Source organism: Rhamphochromis sp. 'chilingali' (assembly GCF_963969265.1).
Source record: "Rhamphochromis sp. 'chilingali' genome assembly, chromosome: 20".
In the NCBI taxonomy this organism is placed as follows: Eukaryota; Metazoa; Chordata; class Actinopteri; order Cichliformes; family Cichlidae; genus Rhamphochromis; species Rhamphochromis sp. 'chilingali'.
Genome location: NC_137947.1, coordinates 8,155,554 through 8,175,210, shown reverse-complemented (window position 1 = coordinate 8,175,210; position 19,657 = coordinate 8,155,554). Strand labels below are relative to the sequence as shown.

The following is a 19,657-nucleotide window of genomic DNA, read 5'->3' as shown; positions in this document are numbered from 1 at the left end:
AATCAGATCACAGCCTTTACACCAGCACCATCTTCAGGCCATTTATGACATCTATGAAAACTTTAAGGATCACAGGAAAAAGTAATGGGAGAACAAGTTTAGGAGAAAACTTTATTTTATTTTTATTTTTGCCTGTTTTTCCTAACACGTTTATTCTCTAACGTGAAACTTTTGCTCTTTGAAATTTTCTTTCTTATGAATTTATCGGGTTATTTTGTCGTCACACATTTACTATTATTTTAATAAGCTCGCGAGAGATGTGTCGAGCTCCTGAATTTAGATTTCCAGCAATAATAAAGAAGTAACTCTTCTGTGATCCAGTCTTTGTCAGAAGATATTTACCTATCTGAACTTTGCAAGTTTTAGGCAGGTGTGAAAAAATGCTGTAAACAAAGAATGCTTTCAGAAATATAAATGATTGTTTATTGGCCCCAAATGTTTTCTGCAGTAGGACAATGACCCCAAACATACAGCCAGTCATTAAAAATTATTTTCAGCATGAAGAACAAGAAGTACTGGAGTGACGGCATGGCTCCCACAGAGCTCTGATCTCAACATCATCAAGTGTGTCTGGTATTGCATGAAGAGACAGAAGGATGTGAGGAAGCCTACATCCACAGAAGATCTGTGATGTTTGGAGCACCCTACCAGCCGAGTTCCTTCAAAATCTGTGTGCAAGTGTACCTAGAAGAATGGATGCTGCTCTGAGGCAAAGGGTGGTCACACCAAATATTGACTTGATTTAGATTTCTTTTTTGTTCATTCACTACATTTTGTTGATTGGTGGAAAATAAATAGCATTCTTTGTTTACAGCATTTTTTCCTCACCTGCCTAAAACCTTTGCACAGTACTGTATCTGAACTCACGTAACCTTCCTAACTCGTTGGGATTTCTCTTGCAAAACACTATATAACAGATTACACTCTCACTGTGCATAAATTTGCCTCCCAGCCACAAGCGGTTATGAAAGAAGTCGCCATATGTTTCGTAAAAAACTGAACAGTGGTTCTCTTGTGTTTCTTTGTCTCTGCTGCCTGCAAATGTCTTGATAAGCCGGCGCTGAATTACACTAATCTTTAAAGAACCTTCACTGCTTCAAGTGCCTCACATCTGAAGGGAAAACTTTGAAGTTTAGTCTTTTTGTTTTGTTTTGTTGTTGCTTTTTTTTGCTTGCATTTTAATTTATTTTCACTATTTATTACAGAAGAATATAAGTTTACACTGAGAATGACTGTTAGGAGAGTGTATCACATTGCAGCATTCAGCTGGTATGCGTTTATTATTAAGAATCTAATTGATATGGATGGAGAGGATTTGCCACCAGGAATCTTTGTTTATGGAGGACCTTGGAAGTACCTCACTTTTTTGAATTTGGTGAGTACCTTGATCGTTTATGGGTAATTGTTGTGAAGGATTAATGACCCTGCGATCCCAACAAGGACAGTGGGAAAAAACAACAATGTTGCTTGTAATGTTTCAGTTATTGCAAATGACGTTCTTTGGACTGGCGGCAGTGAATGATCTTCAACCTGAGAAAAAGGCTGAGAGTACTCTGAGCAAGTTTAAAGACCTTCTCTTCTCTGTCTTTGCCTTTCCAGTGGGCACGGTGAGAACCCCACATTTGCAAATCCTACATTCTTTCAAGTGCAAAAACCCCCCCAAAGCAAAACACTATGCTTCACATTAACTCTGCCTTTGCTGCCTTTTCTTTAGTTTGTTGTTCTACTTTTCTGGGCAATCTTTGCATATGATAGAGAATTAGTCTACCCAGCTACCATCGACACCTTCTTCCCTCCGTGGATGAACCACGCTATGGTCTGTTGACTTATGTTCTTCGGCATAATAAATAATTACTCAGCATCGTTTGTATTTTTAAAACATTTTTAAGCAATTCTTGGTTGGCCTGCCGGGACTTCTCATGTTGCTGTTGGCTTTTTCTTTAGCACACATTTGTCCTTCCCATCTTACTTGGAGAGGTGCTGATGCAGCCTCACGTCTACCCACAGACTAAACATGCACTGACGGCATTAGGAATCGTGGGCTTGGCTTACTTATCTTGGTAAGTGCTGACTCAGCATTAACAGCATAATCAAGCACTTTAAAAAAAGCATTTCTTCAGTTTTTATCTTTCATTTGACACTGATTGAAGTTCACCTTCATGTGGCTGAAAGCACAACACTGTCTAAATGCATCTATTTTTGCTGCTCCAGTGTGTATACAGCTTGCGGGTAAAAGCTTCTTTTCAACCTCCACAGCTCGGGCTCACATGTTGTAATGCAGCCAATAACTCCTCATGAGTACAGAACAAACCATAAGCATGCTGTTCATTGCATATGAGATGTTTAGTTTTGCTGCTGTTTTGCTGTTACAATAACTGCGTGAACACACTGGGTGAATGTTTGTATGAGCCAAACCTTTTTTTTCCTTCCTTTTTTTATTTTATATTCTGAACATGTTCTGCAGGATTATATGGGTGTACATGTCAGTCGGGATTTGGGTGTATCCTCTTCTTGGGCGCTTCAGTGCTGCTGGTCTGGTGGGCTTCTTCTTTTTTAACATGTCTGTGGTGATCTTGCTCTACCTGCTCGGGAACGAGCTCAGCAGACGGGTCTGGGGTAAGAGGAGTTACGTTTGCCATATCATACCAAAAAAGAAAGGTTTAAAAAAATAACAACAACAGAATCTAATCTGTCTCTTTGCTTAACTCTCTCTTTTGTCTCCTCTCTCCAGAAAAGGACATGAACAAAAAGACAAGAGAAACAAATTAATTGAACCTTTCTCCCACATGGCCACATGGTTCTTTTTGAAGTGAAGCTATGCAAACAATCCATTCTTTCTCTTACTAAAAACAGTTTAAACCACAGGACAAAACACACCCTTGCCTAATGCGTTACACATTGTTCTGATTTGATGACTGGGTAATGATTGCAATAAAGACTGTATTCTTCTCCACTTGCACTCCTTGTAGCACCAATTTAGCATTTAGCTAAATATTAAATAGCACTATTGAGACAGATTACTTGCAACAAGCAGTACAGCCGTGGGTTACAAAGGTAACAATAAAGCAATCAGGATCCATATTTAACATAACGCAGTTGTGTGCACCTCTGAGATATTCAGTGCAACATTTAAACTGAACATACTGCATGTTTTATCCTGTGATCATGAAAAATCTGCAGGGTGATGTGAGAATAACTTGTAATCCAAATAAGCATTGATTTGATGACATCACAAATCCTTCAAAATCCATTTGAGGCTGTCTGCATCAGTGTCCATCTCCCACGTGTGTGATCATTAAATCATCGTTTGACTCAACCCGACCGGACCAGTGTTGTTATTGTGGTTTTTCTCTTGTCTCCATCCCCAATATTTTGAACCTTAACAATCTCCATGAAAGTCTGTTTTTGTATCCATCCGTCGCTCCAGATGAGCTCCTTGTTTCTTTTTCTTTCTTTTTTCCAAAGGAGATCAGGGACCACGCAAGTCCCTGTAGCCTTTTAGGTGATGGAGGTAGTTTGGATCCGCATCCACCAATCCAACCGAAAGGATCTTTGCCAATAAATGCAAGTCATCGTCGCTCAGATCATTCTGTTGAAGAAATTGAAGTCAGATATTTTATCCAAACTATTCTCAGTAAGTTCAGCATTTAACTTTTGATTGCCACTTACCAACTTGTTGTTTGCAGAGGATTCTGGGAGCTGGGACTTTTGTGACTTGTTTCCCTGAAAATGATAAGAATCATTACACAGAGTTAGTCTTTGCTTCCTTGTTCCACCTCTATGCACTCTCTATAAATGTTTCTGTTTGCTTCTTACTTGATGTGAGCTACATTTAAAAAAGAAAGAAAGAAAGAAAAATAAATAGCTGCTTACCTCTTTGAGTCCCGTTGAAAACCAATATATGACAAAGAGAAGACCAGCAATGATCTTAAGGCAAAACGAACAGCAGTCAGTATCACACAGGTTACAGTCACCACTAGAAAACACAATCTTTGAAAAATGAACTTACTTACAGCTAAAAGACTTAAAATAATATATAAATAGGTCTGCACTTACTCCGATCAAGTACAACATGTTTGCTTCTGTTGTGTCTGCCCTGTTTGTGCTCTGATTCGTAACCTAAGGAGAAATAAAGAGGTTCCTTCTTCTCCGAGACATCAGACCACAATGCGTAAGACAGGAGAGGAAAACTCCCATAGAAGAACCAGCCGTACAGGATAGACTGCATATTCACCAAACAGGTTATCTTATGCCTGAATGATGTCAGTCATGAGATAAATGTGCGGTTACGCAAACAACTGCGTAAAATAGGCGGATTTGTGTGTGATAAGAGCTATCATTAGCTGTAAGTCTTAACGCAGGTTAAGATGATCTCACCAGTGACACCTAAAAACAACAGATGTCAAAGAGTGACAACCTGCCTGTCATCCGCTCTGTCATATATTTACGCATTGGAAACTCTTGGAAAAGTTTAACTAAACTGCCTCCTCCTCCTTCACCGGCAATGCACTGAAATAATATCTACTGTATGTTTATCATACTTTCAAAGTATGCAAAAACCTGTTTTTGACTCAGCCTGTCCCCTGTTTCGTGCAATCAGTAGTCGATTTTAAAATGCAGATCAGATAGCATTGTTTGTTTTCAGTACAAGCTCAGTTTCATTTTAAAGAGATTTGAATGAGAGATGCATACATATGGCTTCTTCTTTGTATGATACAACCTGTATTAATGGTGAACTGTGTTCACAGATAGTATTTTCTGGAAGTGTTCCTGCCCCCATGCACTGATTTCCATGACACAATAATGCCTGTATTTAATGCCTGTGTTTCCTCAGGGCCCAAAGGCCAGAGGCTGTCCAGTATTGTCCCATGAACACAAAGATTTCTCCACATTCTCTGATTCTTTTGATGATACTGTATGATGTAAAATCGTTCCAGCATTTTGTTGTCCCAATCCCAGCTTTTTTGAGACATGTTTTTGCCATCAAATTTAAAATGAAATAATATTTTTTGTGAAATATTAAAATGTCTCTGTTTAAACATGTGATGAGCATAAAATATGGGTTTGACAGCTTTGCAAATCGTTGCGTTCTGTTTGCATTTACATTTTACACAAATGCAAATAAACATTTTCATATTTTATGTGTAGTATATTGCAGTATAAAAGAAATCAGCTAACACAAAAAGAGACAGACAGACTGATAAATGGCATTGTGCACCAGCAGATGGAGTTTGAATGATATGAATCTATCTGACTTTTCATCTCCTTTTAAACCATTCAGTCAAACAAAAGTTTGGTCTGAAACCTAGCTGTGTTCGCCGGATTTTGAATGAACAGATGTGGATCTCTGTTACAGAAGCTTACTGTACATCAAGGAAATGTCCAATCTATTTTTAACTGGTGCAAAAAGCTCTTTTAAAACCAGATGATAAAAAAGAGAATTACATTGATTTGATGTCCTCATTAGCTGCATTGCTGTTTTCATTATTTTAAAATATATGCATATTTGAGTCTCTTAATGCCTACTTTTTTAATATGTTTGTTGAGTTTACCTTCTTCTCGTATTTTATCTTATCTTAATGAAGGTGACACAGTCTATTTGTTTGTTTGTTGAATCGGAGTAAGTGAGTTTGCTCTCCACCAGGGGGAGCCCGGTGGTTGTGAACCAGCTCAAGTTGGCGAACATGGTTTTGGAAAAAGACACGACACCGGTAGAAGTTCGAGATTCTTCTAGTATACTTACAGCCTGATTACATAAGATGAACAAAACTACAGGTAAATAAAATATCTGCGATTAGAATGCAGATATAACTTTTTTTATAACGCCTCACATTTAATCACATACATCTGCAACTTATAGTCACATTCAAAATGTGCTTGTATTATATATTTATATGTACTTACATATTAATTAACATTTAATCTTGAATACCGTTATATGTGTTGTTATTTCGAATGTATTCATTTGTGGACTTTTCTTTTGCTAGTTCATACTACGCACTTCAGTAGTAGTCTTTCGCGCTTTCACTTTCCTTCTTTTACTTACTAATTAATAACAAATAAATGCCGTGTGTGCTCTGTATGAACGCGAAACATTCAAGAAAAAGAAAACGGGGAGGTCTGTGTGTGTGTGTGTGTGTGTGTGTGTGTGTGCATGTGTGTGTATGAAATGGAGTTCGGGGACTAGGAGAGTAACCTCCGTGTTTTCATACCTAGGTAAAGGTAGTACAGCGCAGCCGGTATACGCATGCGCGGATGCGCTCGCTCTAGAACATTTCGGCAGCTTCGCGACATTTCTTCACGTCCATGAAGGAAAATGCGTGAAAACGCTGTTAATACTTCCGGTATTGTAAGCTGCCTTCAAATTAAGCCTTACAGCGTTTATGTGTAGAGCTTCTCTACGCGTCTTTCAGAGAAGTATTCAAATCTCCTTGACCGTGTTTTGGACATTTCGGGACTCTTATGTATATATTTTAACTATCTTGTACTCTTCTCCGCTCTGCTATTATAAAAACACTTTTATTTCTAAAAGGACATAACGGACATCCAGAGTTTGAGACGACTGCTTTAATGTAACCACTCCGATGCTCTGTCAACAACTGCTGTACGGCCAAGAAACGCGTTAAGTAGGGTTTTACCTGGGAGTTGTCTTTGGACAGCAGCGTACTGTAATGTGTGTTTTTAACAGTCGGACTAACTAACGAACAAGGCACTGGCAGATCATAAACTTGTCGGGTCTGGTGGCTTTGGTAAGATTTGCTCTTGGCTCTAACATAAGAGACACCTGGCTGTAAGTTGTTAAACTTGTGTTTTTAGCGGAACAGTAAAGAATAGCGGGGCTTTAAGTTCAGATACTCAGCTGTGAAGTCACTTCAGGTTTCTGAATGAACTCTTAAGTACGTTATGTTCCAAACACAGACATAAAGTCTTTGGGTCTGACTAACGTTAGCTTGCTATATCAGGACTGTCTGTATAAGTCAGCCATGTACCACGTGTCGAGTGCTTAAACATATATGTTTCTTAAAATATTTTCCAATCGCACTATGATAATTTTAAGTACTGTCATTAAGTTGGTCAAGTGCCATCAGTCTGAAATGATCTACCTCGCCTGTATACGTCAAGGTGCATGCTAGCGTGTGCTAACATTACGGACAAGAGTTATACTTCCGCTTACAATATTATAAACGCATACATTTGTGACCCAGAAAGAAATGTGTAAGTTTATTAATTATGTTTATGAGAGTGTAAATCGTAGGGGTACATACAGTTATTGGCAATACTCGTATTTAAACACGTTTTGGCATGTGCTTTAATTTGTAAACCGCGACGGAAGTGGTGTTATTTGACGATTTTAGCAACCCTAACGGAACTCACCCAACACCGTTAACTGTAGCTTACTAGGCTAATCTGTTTACATGGTCAGTTTAGACTGCAACGTACTAGTGCTCTCGCTATATATACACACATATATATATGTAGGTGTACGATCCTGAAGTCATGACTTAATCTGACCGCAGGCTTGCGTCTGTTTCATGTGGCGATGATGTTGTTTTGCCTCTTTCGGCTTTGCTAGGTGATACCAGCTAGATTACACCTTGCAAATGAAACGGGGGATATGTGACTATACTCTGGAAGGTTATATTAGCCCAAGTGTCTTCTTCACAGAGCCTGAGATCCTGCTTTTGCGTGCAGCTAAAGGGAGAACTACAATGCTGTGCTGGGGAAATGCTTCCTATGGACAACTGGGCTTGGGTGGGATTGATGAAGAGATTGTGGTTGAGCCACGAAAATGTGAATTCTTTCACGGGAAGCAAGTGAGTGATGTGGGGTGTGGCCGCAGACACACAGCTTTCCTGCTGGAGGACGGGACGGTGTATACCTGTGGCTGCAATGATCTTGGGCAGCTTGGACATGAGAAAGCCAGAAAGAAACCCGGTTGGTGATGTCTGCTGTTTGTTTGTTTGTTTGTTTGTTTTTCTAATAAAACATTGGGGGGTTTTGTTTTGTTTTTTAAAGTTGCTCACTGTGCAAGCACTTGTTTATGTCATCTATTAGAGCAAGTTGTGGCCTTGGATGCACAGATCATAGTGGCTGTATCATGTGGAGAGGCCCATACACTCGCCCTAAATGACAAAGGACAGGTTTTCTCGTGGGGTCTTGGTTCAGATGGACAGCTGGGATTAAATAACTTTGAAGAATGTGTTCGCGTGCCTAGGTAAATTCATCAACTATCAGGAAACCCCTGTGTGTCCTACTTAACGCACTACTTGCTCATCCTTTGTTTTGTAAAGGCACCATGAAAAGACCTAATATAGCCATTCTTCTCTCTCTCTTTTTCCTCTGTATGAAAAGAAACATCAAGACTTTGTCAGATGTTCAAATTGCTCAGGTAGCCTGTGGGTACTGGCACTCCCATGCACTTTCAAAGGGTGAGGAATGGTTTGCACTTAGCACATATCCAGAGCAGCTTACAGTGTTTATGTCATGTTAAACCGTTTCAATTATATATGCGTTTTTAACACAGGGGGCCACATCTTCTCATGGGGCCAGAATCGATATGGCCAACTTGGGTTAGGAATCAACGGACAGAGCATTTCCACACCCCAGATGATTCAGTCTCTGCAGGGCATTCCTTTTGCTCAAATATCAGCAGGTGGAGCACATAGCTTTGCCCTCACTCCCTCGGGAGCTGTGTTCGGTTGGGGGCGCAACAATTTCGGTCAGCTTGGTCTCAACGACTGCAACGGTGAGTGGTAGAAGGTTAGAAGGTGCCCCTGTACATTCAAACCCGAAACTTTGACTAATTTTCAGGACGTCTTTTTCAGATCGGTATTTCCCGGCCCTCCTGAAGTCCCTCAGATCACAGAGAGTGATTTACATTTGCTGTGGAGAAGATCACACGGCTGCACTGACCAAGTTAAGTTGCATACTTTTTGGTTCTTTGATAGATCTGCAGCGTTGTGTGTACAGAAGACCGAAATTTGAAACTGTGGGATTAATGATTAGATTTAAAAGTGGCTCTTTTAAATCTAATTAATGGTTTTAATTCTTAGGCTTAAAATCATTAAACTGGGCCTTGGACTTTTACTGGGATTTACTCCCATGCTGGGTTATGCTTTCTTTACCTTCTTCCTAATTCATTGCTGTTGATGTTGTTGTTTTTAATCTGCCAGTGTATATGTGTTACATTTTCTTAACTGATCCCAAACAGCAGCCAAGCAGGATTACAGATGCATCACTTGTCACAGTCAGTGTGTTGTGTCCTCGCTCTCCAGTTTGCATACTGCTCAGAGACAGCTGCTGCCAAGCGACCAGTTAGAAAACATCCCAGTATCACTGCAGTACATTAAGTCTGCTATACATTAAGATTTCAGTGTTTTGCTTTGTCACACAGATGTTTAAAAGCTCTCCTTTAGAAAAACATTAAGCTGTTGTCAGATGAACAAACTGTTCAGTACCCACGGGTGCTGTAGGTGCAGTTTCTGGGTTCCTCTACTGCTTAAAACGAGCTTGCTTTCTTTCTTCTTTTTTTATATTCCTTAGCTCCCCTCCCATTTAGCCAAGTCTCTTCTGATTGGCTGCCCCTCATACCGAAGGCTTGACTAACACATCAGTGTGGCTTCACGGCCAAAGCTATACGCCTGAGATGACTATATTAGGGATGTCTGCACTCACTGACATCATGCTGATATAGAATAAACTGCCTGAAACTGCCTGAGCATTTGGCTCACTGGGATTACTTGCGCACATACTGAGCTCATTATTTGATGCTGCAGGCATTTCGTCTGAGCACCCTCCATTGTAACAGTTTATATCAGAGTCAGAATACTTTTATAATGACGGGGGGAAATTGCTTTGTCACAGACTCTCAAGCAAATGATATGAAAGGTAGAAAATGGAAAGAAATCATAAAAAAATGTAAACCATCCTTATAAAACTAAGATGCTCCACCAATGGTGAATTATGTTAAAATAAATACTCCAAAGTTAAACAATAGTATGTACAATATAAAGAAAATATGAGAAGTAAAAATAGTCCAGGTGTCATAAGGGGAAGATATGAAGTTTGATCATCGCAGTTATAAATCATTTCCTGTGGCGTTTTAGTGCAGTGAGGTTTTGCTCCTGTTACTGTCCTGCAAGTCATGGAATGAACGTGAAGGATTGTCGGCTATCATCTGACATCTGCTCTCAGAGTCGAGCTCCACACCTATAATACTGGCCTTGTGGATCGGTTTGAGTCTGCTGGTATCATGCTGCCCCAGCCCACCACAGCATAGAGGATGGCAGTGGCCATTACAGACTCAAAACATCCTGGGTCATCCATTAGATTTTAAAGGAGTCATCCAAGAAAATAGAGATGACTCTTCTTGTAGAGGGCGTGAACACTGAGGTATTTTTATCCTGTCTGCACCCAAACCACACGGATGGAAATAGGGGTGACCAGCATTCTAACCCTCCTCACATCCACAACCCCCATGCTCTTCCTCATCACCTTGTGTGATACATCACTACTGCAGAGTCATTAGAAACCTGTGAAGGTGGCAGGTGTCTGTGCAGTGCTGAAGGCTGTGGTGTACATGGTGAAGGGAAAGGGAGAGAGGACAGTCCCCTGCTGGGCTTCGGTGTTGCTGTCCAACATGGTGCTGCAGGTGGTTTGCAGATCAGTGAGCCAACTATCCAGGTCACTGCCAAGGCATCCACCCAGCAGAGCCGAGCTGGTGGTGGTGAACACACTGGAGAAATCAAAACATGACCCTCACAGCGCTGGGTGGATGTAGGCCCTGTTGAGCAGGTCAAGGACCGGAAGGGATCTGACCATGTGCTGGAAGCTGGTCCAGGATAAGTCTCTTCAGGGTCTTCATGAGGTGTGATGTCAACATTTTTTGGTACAAGTACGAGGTGTGACCTCTTCTACACAGGGAAAAGCATTATACGTTTTCAGTGGGTAATCATGCTCATCATGTAGTCTTCTTTTATGAATAGTCTTCAGTAATTAGGCTCATAAGTAATGCCATTTCTGTGTTTACTTCTAATTTTTAGAAAAGAATAGATGAGTTGGGATCGTTATTTAGAACCTGGAATGTTTTTTGGTTTGTTAAATAGTGAAGTTTTAAATCTTCTCGAGCGGTGGATAAAAATGCCCATTTCCTGTCCAGGTGCCCAGACGCAGTAAGTTTGTTTCAGTAGTGGCCTGACGCTGTAGAGGAGGAGGATCCCTGCTGTAAGACTTGGATGTTAAAATAATCCCCCTCCTGGCATGTGACATTACTAATCTAGCTGTTTCTGGTTAAGGAAAAACTAGACTGAAATCATTAACACGACAGCTGTCTTTCATGCCTCTCTGTCTCTTCAAGCCTCATGTTCAGTGGTCTTTGCTAACACTTTGGCCTTAGCAAGTTAGCACAGTGCTAACCCTTTTGAAGGTCGGAATAACTGGTTCTGTTGTTTTTAAATGCAGGAAGGGGGCGTGTTCACATTTGGAGCAGGAGGATATGGACAGCTTGGGCATAACTCTACAAATCATGAAATAAACCCCAGAAAAGTGTTTGAGCTCATGGGAAATGTAGTCACACAGATTGCATGTGGAAGGTAAAATCGACTTTGTTTTTGCGCGTTTATCTAAAATACAACGTCAGTGAATTATACTAAAAAGTCACAAGGCTGCTAGTAACGTTTCAAATTGCTGTGCGGTCAAGGCAACACACGCTGGCTTTCACGCCGTCATCGGGGAAGATGGATTCATTTGGGCTCGGAGGGAACGGGCAGCTTGGCACACGGTCCACTTCCAACAGAAAAAGCCCTGCTCTTGTTAAAGGTCCCTGGGTAGTCGCCAGCACTGCAACAGATACAGGTGAGGGGACAGCAAATGTAAAACCAAAACATCCTTCCATTTTTGAGGGGTGTAAAGTTTGAATCATAAGCAGTCAAATGTATTAATCGATAGGGTTCTCCATTTACGTTTTCTCTGACTACGTTTTCTATAATTCTGCTGTGTATCCATCTGAACGTGGAGATTTATTAGCTTTAATCTGAATCTGAAGTTGTAAAAGCACATTACATCATTAGTTTGATGGGTTTATTTCAAACGTAAAACTCGATGGTAAGATGTTTTAATAACACAAAAAACCTATTTTCCCTCACTTTTGCAGATTCAGAGGAGAACTGTTGTGTCAAACGGATTTATGCTGGAGGAGATCAAAGCTTTGCTCACTATTGCAGTACCAACGTAAGTTTTCCCTCTCCTCTGAAACAGAGATTTCATGGAGATGCTTACAAATGTACAGCACGTTTTAATAATTGCACAGCTGTCCTGAATGCTATCGTTTTTACTCTACAGTAAAAACAATGGTACTGGCAGTACTCGATAATAGTGAGCAGCTGAACAACAGTGATTTGAACTAAAGCATTATTATCACTGCTGGGGAGTGAGAGCAATGTCAGGCAGATGAGCTGAGATTGTAAATATTTCCAGACACAACCTGTAATTATCTGGAATTTAAAAAAAAATCTTAGCACATGGGTTCGCGTGTAATTTTATACCACAGCATTGTTTGACAACGTCACCATTCACATGAGTTAAAGAAGGCGAAACGTACCAGTAAAACCATAAGAAATTTGAAAAATAAGAAAATGACTTCAAGTTAAAATCTTGTAATTAAAGTTTTCGAATTCCAGGAAACAGAATTGCGTTTGTCAATCTAATTAAAGCAGACTGCTCCAGCTGATCCCCGACAGTCAATGCAAGCTGGTGTTGGTTTTAAAACACGTTGCCATGTAGCGTATGATGATTTTTCAAGCAGAATTTAATTTGTAATGAGGATGTATGTCACTTTTTTTTCTTTTCTTAGAAGCACCTTCTTCTAAAATGTGCCGCAGATAGCTGTGAATACTGTTTTTACACACATCTGATCTGTTTCTTCACTCAGTTTTATTTACACAGGTTTACATTTTTCAGTTTTTATTTGTCTAACTTTTATACTTTTTGGTGCAGAGCCTTCAGAACGGAGATGACACAAGGATACAAGATCCCCAGAGAAAGATTTACTCCTTGAATGAGGATCTCATACAAAAATGGTTGAACCACTCACAAGGAAGACTCCCGCTCGACATCTCCAAGTAAAGTTTTCTTCTTCTTTTTTTCCCCCTCAGTAGATCCTCGGCATATTGGAGTTTTAGTTTGTTTTAGACATGGTGTGTTTGAGTAGAATCAAATTACCAGATCCTTTTTGGAGATTTACACAGTAATTATTTGCCTTTTCTGGTTTCCTTAGTGAGATCGACCTCGTGTTTTCCTCAGCAAGCTGCCTAAATGGGTCTTTCCTGTCAATGAGGTAAATGCACTCCAGATATTTCAAAAGTCATAATCTAGTCAGAAAAATCATTTTGACTGATTTACATTAAAATCAACACTTTTTTTTTTTTTTTTGCTGAATTTCTTGTTTATTTACTCTCTAATTAGATAATTAAAGCTTTCTTAAGCTGCTCCCGTCATATGAGCCAGGTGAATGCACGAGTTTGGTAGGCTATATAAAAACATGAAATTGAGATGGCCACAGTTTTAGCCATGAAAGCAGGAAGCTCAACGATAACAACATTCAGTACTGACACTTATCTGCTGTCATGGTAAATCTAGAGCTTGTTCTGTTGTCACCGCTTTGACCAGATAAAAAGCGTGCTCTCCTGGGTTGAGAGCAGATTCTGATTTGGCCACTGAAGCATATCCTGTTTCTTTGCTTTGAGAAACCTTTGGGCTGCTTTTGAAGTGTGCTTCAGCTCATTAACCATCTGCACTCTGAAGCGCTGTCCGATCAGTTTAGAACTTTAGATTAATATATATATATATATATATATATATATATATATATATATATATATATATATATTTATTTTATGTATTGTTATATTATATATATATATATATATATATATATATATATATATATATTTATTTTATGTATTGTTATATTATATATATATATATATATATATATATATATATATATATATATATATATATATATATATATATATATATATATATATATATATATATATATATATTTTATGTATTGTTTTATATATATATATATATATATATATATATATATATATATATATATATATATATATATATATATATATATATATATATATATATATATATTTTATGTATTGTTATATATATATATATATATATATATATATATATATATATATATATATATATATATATATATATATATATATATATATATTATGTATTGTTATATATATATATATATATATATATTTTATGTATTGTTATATATATATATATATATATATATATATATATATATATATATATTTTATGTATTATATATATATATATATATATATATGTATTGTTGTAGTTATTGCCTAGCGTTTTTGTAATTATCTCATTCTGAGTGCTGATTTTGTTTTTTCCCTTTTTTTATAAACGCAGTCATCCAGATCACTACAGTACCAGCAGTAAATGTTCAGGGGTGGATATGAACATGGCTCGCCTGCTCTTCAACAAAGTAATCCAAGAGGGTCACCCTGAGATTGCTCAGCAGGTCAGTGGCCACATATAATATAGTTCCATCCACCCATCCATCTCCTTTTACTTGTTCAATTCAAGGTCTTGGAGGGGACTAAATTCTGGATTCTTCACTGTAATTCAAAACTGCATTCTGTGTCGTGTCAGTGCCATGCCAAATACTTGGGCACTAATATATTTTCTCTGACTGGTGAAGTTCCTCTGACTTGGAGTTTCTTTTTCATTCCTCATACTCTTCAACAGTGTTTATGACCTTTGCTCATCTGCTGTCTTGTCAACGACGTTCATTTTATTTTGATTTGGTACCTGACCAGAAGATGTTTTTATAGTGTAAATGTCCCCAGTGACGTTTTATTACTGTGTCGGCTCCAGTTATTTCCGGTACTCTGGTCCATTCAGTGTGTTATTGTTGCACTTTACCCCACACCTCATCAGCAGTTTGTATGCATTCAGGATTATCACATTAATCATAACAGACCTGTTTCCCTTCGTCTGTCTGCCTCAGATTGCTGCTAGTCTGGAGAAGAACCTCATTCCCAGGCTAAACAATTCTCCTCCAGACATCGAAGCCCTGAGACTCTACCTCACTCTTCCAGAATGCCCTCTCTTCACTAACCGAAATAACTACGTCACCATCTCTATCCCATTTGCCAAATCAGTCATCAGCCTAAAAGAGGCTCCACTGAAGGTACTAGGTAGGTAGGATGAAGGAGTTTCTTTAAGCTTTCCATACTACATTAGTACTACATACTATACTTAAGACCTTATTGTTCAGGAAAATAAGGTCTTAAAATAGCTTATATTTGTCATAAATCTTATGCAGGAATTAAATTCCAGATGGTATAGTTAGGACTGGGAAAAATGAGCACTTTACACTGTCTTAAAAGGGTTTTGAGGAGCACAAATTTAGTGTTTGCTCATGTATTTGCAGGAAACTGGTGGTCTACGTTTGAGTCCCCAGTCTTCCAGCGGCTAGTTGAACTGTACAAGGAAGTGGTGGTGTATCTGCTGCAGATGCACAAGGTGGGCATTCCCGCAGTAGAGCAGAGAATTTTCACCTGTTTTCTGGACACGTCGCTGCGACTCCTGGAAATCCTACACAAGGTGAGGAAAAAGGTGCAGTGTTAAATTCCTGCTGCACATTATATCCTTCTTTAAAGGACTACAAGTGGCAGTCTCTCCCACTTCTCGCTTCAGGTGAGCGAGAAAGCGGGACACATCATTCAGTATGGCAAGTTCTACATTCATGAGTTGGACAACCTGATAGACATCCGAAATGACTATGTCACTTGGCTTCAGAGGCAGATGTACCCAATGGTGAGTCTGGATGTTGGCTCTGCGATTCAGTAATACATCTTTCTATGTTAAGGTTTTGATGTGAACCTTTTGTTTATGCTCTATCCCCAGGGACATGATGGTGTGGTGACTCTGTGCAAGTATCCCTTTGTATTTGATGCCCAAGCAAAGACTACACTCCTTCAGACAGATGCTGTCTTACAAATGCAGGTACTACTCACTAAACCTCTTAAAGGCAGTTTCTTACCTTTATTCTCACTAATCGCTTCATAATCATGTGTTTTCTGTATTAACAGATGGCAGTGGACCAGGCACAGATGCAAAATTTCAGCTCCATGTTCCTACCGGCTGTGGAATCCGTCAACCCGTGCCTCATCCTCATCGTTCGCAGGGAAAACATTGTTGGAGACACTATGGAAGTGCTCAGGAAGTCTAAGAATGTTGACTATAAGAAGCCACTAAAGGTAGAAACAGCATTTAAGTTTGAAGCTTTAAAAAAAAAGAAGCAGCATAACCCAAACCTGATTTAAATTTGGCCACCATTTCCATTCCAGTCATATTCTTGTAAACTCTGGATCCCTTCCAGTACTTGTGCTATTATTGGATTGTTTCCAGGAAGTCCCGTTCTGACAACATGCACATGTGCGTGTGTGATTTCAACATGGACCTCCTTGCAGTCTACAACGACACCACTAACTCAGGGAAGAAACATCATACAGCTAAGAGCTAGAGAGTGTAAAAAAGGCACTCTTCAGGTTTATAAGTCCACAACGTCCAAACGTAGCATCAACATTAGGTCACAAGCTTGACTTAAAGCATGCTAGGCCTTTTTTTACAGTGTTGCGAATTGTAAATCCGTTCTTAAGGTTCAAAACTGTAGATTCTGTCTCAACTCCTCACAATTTCGACACAGAAGTGGTGATCCAGTGAGCACACAGAGTGGTGCAAGTGGTTGGAACAGGATTTCCAGGTAGCGATCGCTAAGTATCGCAGGAGCCGTGGCCTTGACAACGAAGACAACTGAACGAGCTAACAGCCAAATTTAAATCAAGTACACTTAGGATGAAGTTCCTAGTTATGAATGAAAATACATATATGAATGTGAAAGATGCTGCTCATGGTAATGAACCCACAGAGTATGCCAGGTTCAAACGGTACTGTGACTTACTTGTGACATTTGTGGCAGGTGATCTTTGTGGGAGAAGAGGCTGTCGATGCAGGCGGCGTGAGAAAGGAGTTCTTCCTTCTGATCATGAAAGAGCTGCTTGATCCCAAATACGGAATGTTTCGTTACTACGAGGAGTCTCGCCTCATCTGGTTTTCAAACAAGGTACTTGCTTTAAACCAGGCGGCATCTCCGCGTGATCTTTGTGAAAACCTTCCTCGATTAAATGCTGACAATCACCGACTGTCCCTTGCAGACATTTGAGGACATTGACTTGTTCAACCTCATCGGGGTCATCTGCGGTCTGGCCATCTACAATCTCACCATCGTTGAGCTCAACTTCCCCTTGGCCCTTTACAAGAAGCTTCTGAAGAAGAAGCCAACGCTAGAAGACCTGAAAGAGCTAATGCCAGATGTGGGAAGGTCAGATCAAGGAACAGTCACCTGAGGTTTCCATTTAATATGTTTATGAATGGTAGTTTACCTTGGCATTGTCTTAACGTCATCTAAACCTTTCAATGCCACAGTAATCACACAGGGAATTGTGTTCCTGTTCATCCAGGAGTCTGCAGCAGCTACTAGACTACACAGAAGATGACCTTGAGGAAACCTTCTGCTTGAATTTCACAGTAAGATGATTGACTATCAACATTTTCTGCTGTGGTTAAAGTAAGTTGTGTCATCCACCTATCATATGATTTTTATTTTTTCAGATCACAGAGGAAAACTACGGTGCCACAGAGGTTTTGGAGCTTGTACCAAATGGGGAAAACATTAACGTCAATATGTCAAACAGGTAAAGATTTTTTTTTTTTTTTTAAAGTTGTCCTGATATTTATCCATTAGCAGTTATCCACTAAGGGATTCATGAATATTTTGGACTGTTGTTGAAACATTCACGTTACTCTCATTTTTCTTACTTTCTTCTCCTCTAGGCAAGATTTCGTCAGTGCCTATGTAGACTATGTTTTCAACACATCGGTAGCTCCACTCTTCGAGTGCTTCTATTCAGGCTTCCACAAAGTGTGCGGTGGGAAAGTTTTAGAACTCTTCCAGCCAAACGAACTGCAAGCCATGGTTATCGGCAATACCAACTATGACTGGATGGAGCTTGAAAAGGTTTTGTATTAAATAGTGATTAGTAAAAATTGCATCTGGCCACGCAATGTGAAGAAAATATCTGCATAGCCTTTAGGACTATGAAATCTGTATTCTTCCTAGTGTCCAGCAGGGGGCGACTCCTCTAGCTGTATTGAAATTTCCTTATGTCTCACTTGATTTATTACCTCAGTAAACATTTTACGAATTTAGTTTATGGTCTTGTATGCTAGTTTAACATTCCATCTAATACAGTATAATCTTCATTTTGTGAATTAAGGAAACATTTGCCGGTATGGTGTGATTGGCAGGTTGCTGATGTAAGAGTGTGCAGTATCCTTGGTTTCTCAGTCAATACATCATTTAAAAGCCCCAGTGGCCACTGTGAATCTCACTTTTTAAAGTGAGCCTTGTACATTATAAGATGGATTATGAAAATCATTTTTGTTTATGCTCTTTTGCTCATAGACTACTGAGTACAAAGGGGAGTACTGGACAGACCACCCTACAATCAGGCTTTTCTGGGAGGTGTTTCACAATCTTCCATTGGAGAAGAAAAAACAGTTTCTCTGTAAGTGTTGCCCTAAACAGCAGAAAAGTTAATTTCATTAATTTTGTGTGAGTTTGCATGTTACATACGGACCTTGAAGAATGAAGAGAAACAAAAATCTTGTCTTTACAGTGTTCCTCACTGGAAGTGACCGCATCCCCATCTTGGGCATGAAAAGCTTGAAACTGGTGATCCAGCCTACTGGTGGAGGGGAGCATTACTTACCTGTCGCCCACACCTGCTTCAACCTGCTGGACCTGCCCAAGTACACGAGTCTAGAAATGCTCCGTGAGAAGCTGCTACAGGCTATAGATCACAATCAAGGCTTCAATCTTGCCTGATAGAACATAAAAATCCATGTTGAGACTGTTGATGGCAACCACATTCCCAGATGGTTTTTTGCAGACTTCTCAGTCTGGATGAGTCAAACACAAGTTGAAAAAAATAAAAATTAAAAAGGAGGCCACATGACACTAAAGGTGACTGAGATGAACGGCTGGACTTTCATGTTAATGTTGATTTTTTTTATTTTTTTTCCAGCTGCTTTCTTGCCATCAAAGTATTTGAAGTCCAATCCCACACAATTTGATTCACATTTAATATTGCTCATGTAGATATGCTTTTATTCATGTTTGGATAGGACGAAGCAAACTACTGGTATATACAGCACAGGGGCATAAATAAACTGACAAACTCCTGTAAAATACAGTGAAATTTTTCTAATGCTTAACACCTAATTTATTGTGACAGTGAGATGCTTCTATTATGTTTTTACTGGTTTAAAATGTAGTCAAACACCACAAAATACCACGTAATTCCACCCCCCCAAAAAATATAGAGAAAAATAAGACCTGATTCACATCTGACAAGGTGTCAACAGAAACATATTTTTTAAACTACACTCTAGCAGTATTTTCTGCATGGCTTTGTCATCAAAGTGACACCGTATTTTACAGGAGTTTGGGTTTTTTCATCCCCTGTTG

At 39.3% G+C, this 19,657-nt stretch overlaps 2 protein-coding genes across 5 annotated transcripts; both read left to right on the top strand.

Moving 5' to 3' along the window:
* Nucleotides 1–537: 537 nt before the first annotated feature.
* Nucleotides 538–2,677, top strand: LOC308388360 (androgen-dependent TFPI-regulating protein). The gene is made up of 5 exons (XM_080869035.1): nt 538–1,375; nt 1,482–1,607; nt 1,715–1,816; nt 1,945–2,060; nt 2,465–2,677. Exons 1-5 carry the CDS (start codon nt 1,229–1,231, stop codon nt 2,670–2,672), a joined length of 699 nt encoding a protein of 232 aa, XP_080725161.1. The 5' UTR covers nt 538–1,228; the 3' UTR covers nt 2,673–2,677.
* A 3,079-nt stretch (nt 2,678–5,756) lies between these two features.
* herc4 (HECT and RLD domain containing E3 ubiquitin protein ligase 4) lies at nt 5,757–19,573 on the top strand. Of its 4 annotated transcripts, none has more exons than XM_080869566.1 (24): nt 5,757–5,775; nt 7,666–7,935; nt 8,056–8,215; nt 8,353–8,429; nt 8,525–8,746; nt 8,826–8,917; nt 11,461–11,591; nt 11,699–11,853; nt 12,152–12,228; nt 12,994–13,118; nt 13,274–13,333; nt 14,470–14,581; nt 15,071–15,260; nt 15,497–15,669; nt 15,763–15,882; nt 15,973–16,071; nt 16,158–16,325; nt 17,048–17,191; nt 17,283–17,449; nt 17,589–17,655; nt 17,740–17,822; nt 17,962–18,145; nt 18,593–18,695; nt 18,807–19,573. In XM_080869566.1, exons 1-24 carry the CDS (start codon nt 5,760–5,762, stop codon nt 19,013–19,015), a joined length of 3,204 nt encoding a protein of 1,067 aa, XP_080725692.1. In that variant the 5' UTR covers nt 5,757–5,759; the 3' UTR covers nt 19,016–19,573. The 4 variants fall into 4 exon arrangements, 3 of the variants coding, with proteins under 3 accessions (XP_080725692.1, XP_080725693.1, XP_080725691.1); XM_080869567.1 differs by lacking the exon at nt 5,757–5,775 and adding an exon at nt 6,386–6,749; XM_080869565.1 differs by lacking the exon at nt 5,757–5,775 and having other exon boundaries at nt 7,338–7,935.
* Nucleotides 19,574–19,657: the final 84 nt, after the last annotated feature.